Source organism: Camarhynchus parvulus, chromosome 26 (genome assembly GCF_901933205.1).
Source record: "Camarhynchus parvulus chromosome 26, STF_HiC, whole genome shotgun sequence".
NCBI classification, from domain to species: domain Eukaryota; kingdom Metazoa; phylum Chordata; class Aves; order Passeriformes; family Thraupidae; genus Camarhynchus; species Camarhynchus parvulus.
Genome location: NC_044596.1, coordinates 2,085,514 through 2,089,286, shown reverse-complemented (window position 1 = coordinate 2,089,286; position 3,773 = coordinate 2,085,514). Strand labels below are relative to the sequence as shown.

Sequence of the window (3,773 nt, the reverse complement as noted above, 5' to 3'; positions counted from 1 at the left end):
CTTTCCCCACCCCTCCCACCCACCCCCAGTTTTTATTATTTTTCTATTTTCTGTAAATCAAAGCAGGCTGAGCCTCCCTGCTGTCCCCATTGATAGGGAATTCTCAAAATATCCTATTCACACTACTCCTAACCAACCTCTCTGGATTCTATCTTTATAGAAAAATGTAGCAACAGAAAATCGGCCCGGGAAAGTCACCTACAAACAAAGATCTATTTAAAATAACGACAGGGCTGGCTAAGGCTGTATCCCATAGCACCTGGCACACGCTGGAGGGGCTGCATGGAGGAGTAGGCAGGGTTGGGAACAGAACACGAGGGCCTTAGGATGCCCCACGGACAATGATCATGACCAGATAGTCGTCCTCTGATTTGGCCAATGCCTTGGCCGTGGAGTCCAGGAACTGCTGGGAGAAGTCGCAGGGCGGAAAGGCGTGCAGGACCCCGCTGTTCTCCTTGTCTTTGTTCCCCCCTACAGGGAGGCTGATCACCCCAGCAGCCTGCTTTTGCTTTAGGTAGGACACCAGATTCCTGAGCGGCCTCTGCGTGGAGGTGGTGGCGGCCTCGGCAGCCCCGGCTGCGGAGCGGTTGTCGGAGGCGCCGGGCACGGCCAGCAGGATGGCGTATCCATTGGGACCTGCCACCTTGATGCGCCGGTTGACCTCGTCCAGCTTGGGCTGGTCCAGACGGAGACGTTGGGTGATCTTGAGCTGAGCCACTTTCCCCCCAGTCGCTCCCTCCACCAGGAGGCTGCTGGCGACTCCGAGGTCCCCCTGGAGCAGGTGCATGTTGGATGGGAAGTTGCTGTTCTTCAGCAGGAGCATCCCCTGCCAAGCCAGGCACAGCTTGGGCGCCACCCCGGCCTGCGCTGCTCCATCCTGCTGCTGTTTTTGGGGAGGAGGTTTGAGCCGGGAGCCTCCGCCACCTCCCTCCGCCGCCCGCTCGTCCTTTTTGGCCGGACTTTTGCACTCCTGGGCGGCAGCGCGATGTTTGCGCTCCCGCTCTGCGGAATTCTTGCGGTCGCGCTTTTCGTTCTGCCCCCGCTCCAGGCTGCCCCGGCGGGACTCCCGGATGGGGGAAGGTCGCTCCAAGAGGAGCAAGCGGGATGAGCGCTCAGGGTCACTACCATAACGCTCCCGGCCTCCGAGGAGCTCGGGGCTGCGGTCCGGGGGAGAGGTCGTGGCCAAGCAGTGGCGCTTTCGGGAGGAAGAGGAGCGCTCGCTGTCAGGGGAACGGTCCAAGTGCCGGCCTCCATCCTCCGCCAGCCTCCGTTTCCTAGGCTGATCCCTACTGCTACTGCCCAGCTCCCTCTCCCCGCGGTCCCGCTCCAAGGACCACCCATCCCGGCGGCGCTCCAGGCTTTCCAGTGGGTCATAGGCAGCTGCCCGATTACTCCGGTCCCGCACAGGGGGTGGTGGGGGCACCCACTCTGTCTCAGGATAAAGGTCTCTGTCACGGTCTCTATAGAGCAATGGTGGCGTCCTGTCCCTGGCCCCCCGTAGAGGGTCAGGGGGGGCTCCCCGGTGAGCCCCAAAAGCAGCCGCCTCCGCCACGAGCTCGTAATGAGCCGGGGGCGGCAAGGGCAGGGGCTGCAGGTAGGGCTGCTGGTACCGATGCTCCGTGTCGGCAAAGTCCACGCGGAGCCGGCGATCCGGCCCCCACAGGGGGAAGCCCCGCATGTGGGTGCAGGCTGCCTGCGCCGCGTCCAGGCTCTCGTACTGGATATAGGCCCAGGAATCCCCTTTGCGGTAATCGATGGTGCGGATGGTGCCAAACCGATCAAACTCCCTGGCCAGGGCAGCCAGGGGCACCCAGGGCCCCAGGCCGCCCACCCAGAGCCGGGTGGTCGGGGTGGCTTTCCCGTACCCAATCTTGATGGGGTTGCGCAGCAGCACCTTCCCTGACATGGCCAACTTGGCCCGGTGCGCCATGTCCAGATTCTCAAACTTAAGAAACCCATAGGTGCTGGTCTGCCCACGCCCCGGCCTCTTGATGTCCACCTCAGTGATGACCCCAAAACGGTCAAACGCTCGCCGCAAGTCCGACTCGCTCACGGTGATGTCCAGGTTGCCCAGGAACAGCGTGCGGTTGGCTCTCTGGTCATCCTCGGGGCTGATCTCCTCCTCAGCGGCCGCTCCGGCACCTCCTCCTCCTCCTCCGCGGAATCCCCGGCCGCCGCCACACCGGCCACGCGCTCCAGCCCGTAGGCCGGCCGCACCCGCGCCTCGTAGAAGCCGCCATAGTCCCGCTCCCTCTCCAGCTCCCTCGGCAGCGGCGGCGGCGGCGGGAGCCGGCCCAGGGCGAGCTGCTGCAGCCGGTAGTCCCGGTATCCCAAAGCTCCTCCGCTGCCCGCCGGGGACAGCGCCCGCTGCGCGGCCCCGGCCGGCGGGTGCCGCACGGCGGCCGCCACCGCCCCGACCGCCGCCGTGCCGTAGGGAGACTCCTTGTCCAGCAGCGCCGGGGAGCGGCTGCTGCGCCGGCGGCCGCTGCCTCCGCCGACATAGACGGCCTCGATCTTGAGCGGGCGGTCGTAGAGCACGAGGCGGCCGCGGGCGTGCTTGGCGGCCCGCGCGTCCTCGGGCCGGCGGAAGTTGACGAAGGCCACGCGCTCGTCGGCGGCGCCGGCGCCGGGCGGGAGCCGGCTGATCTTGACGCTCACGTCGCCGAAGCGCTTGAACTCGTGGAAGAGCCCGTCCTCCACCGCCTCGTCGCTCAGCGCCGAGCCCAGCTCGCTGATCTTCAGCGTCTTGTACTCGCCGCCGCCCGGCTCCGACGAGGAGGAGGAGGAGGAGGCGGCGGCGGCGGCCGCTCGCGATTCGCCGCCGCGGCTGCTGCTGCTTCGCGACGCCTCCGCGGTTTTACCGCTGTAGCCGTGCCGGCTCCCGCCGCCCGCGGCCGCCGCCGAACCGCTCTCGTACTCGCGGCTGCCGGCGCGGCCGCCCTTGTCCGCGTGGGCGCCGCGCCGGCCGCTCCCGCTGTTGCTCTCGCCGGACGCCGCCGCCGCTTTCCCGCCGTTGGAGCCGCCGCCTCCGCCGGACGAGCCGCTCGGCTTCTTGCTGCCGCGCGAGGAGGAGGAGGAGGACGCCGAGTCCTCGCCGCCCCGGGAGCGCTTGGCCTTGGCGGGCGAGCGCTCCTTGCCCTTCATGGCGGCGGCGGCCGCGCTCCCGCCGGGTCTCCCCGACAGCCCCGCTCACGCACCCGCCGCCATCTTGGGAGCCGCGCCGGCAGCGCGCGCCGCCCCTCCCGCGCCCATTGGCTGCCCAGGGCGGCGCCCTCGCCCATTGGCTGCCGTTGCGGGGATGTTCCGCCCACCTCCTGGCGCTGCGCGTTCCCATTGGTCCGCTGCGCTGTCGGTCTGCCAGCCAGCCCCGTGCTCCCGCGGGGGGGGCGAGAATTGCCGCCGTCGCGCGCCTCCCAGTCCCGCTCGCTCATTGGACAGTTAGAAAGGGCGCGGCGATCTCATTGGCCGGTCATACCTGTCAATCGCGGCTGTTCAACCATGGGAGGATTTTCGCTGCCCATTGAACACTGAGCCGAACTTAGCTCCGCCTTCTGATTGGCTCGCTTACCTGCCAGTTACAATAATGGTTCTGCGCCCCCGCCCCGCCCTTTGCCATTGGCTCTCTCGCTTAGATTGGGTTCCCGTCGTACCTCTCAAAATCTCGCGAGTTCCTCTGTCCCCGCCCCCTTTGCTCATTGGTCACTAGTCAACCCACCGCACTGATCTGATTGGCTGATTTCTACGCCGCTCACGAAAAAGCGCGCCCCACCTCG

General features: G+C 67.0%; 1 protein-coding gene across 1 annotated transcript; it reads right to left on the bottom strand.

The window, feature by feature from the left end:
• Positions 1–28: 28 nt before the first annotated feature.
• Positions 29–3,213, bottom strand: RBM15 (RNA binding motif protein 15). Its single transcript, XM_030965664.1, is given in 2 exon segments — positions 29–2,169; positions 2,172–3,213. Coding segments are annotated over 2 exon segments (2,820 nt in total). The 5' UTR covers positions 3,145–3,213; the 3' UTR covers positions 29–322.
• Positions 3,214–3,773: the final 560 nt, after the last annotated feature.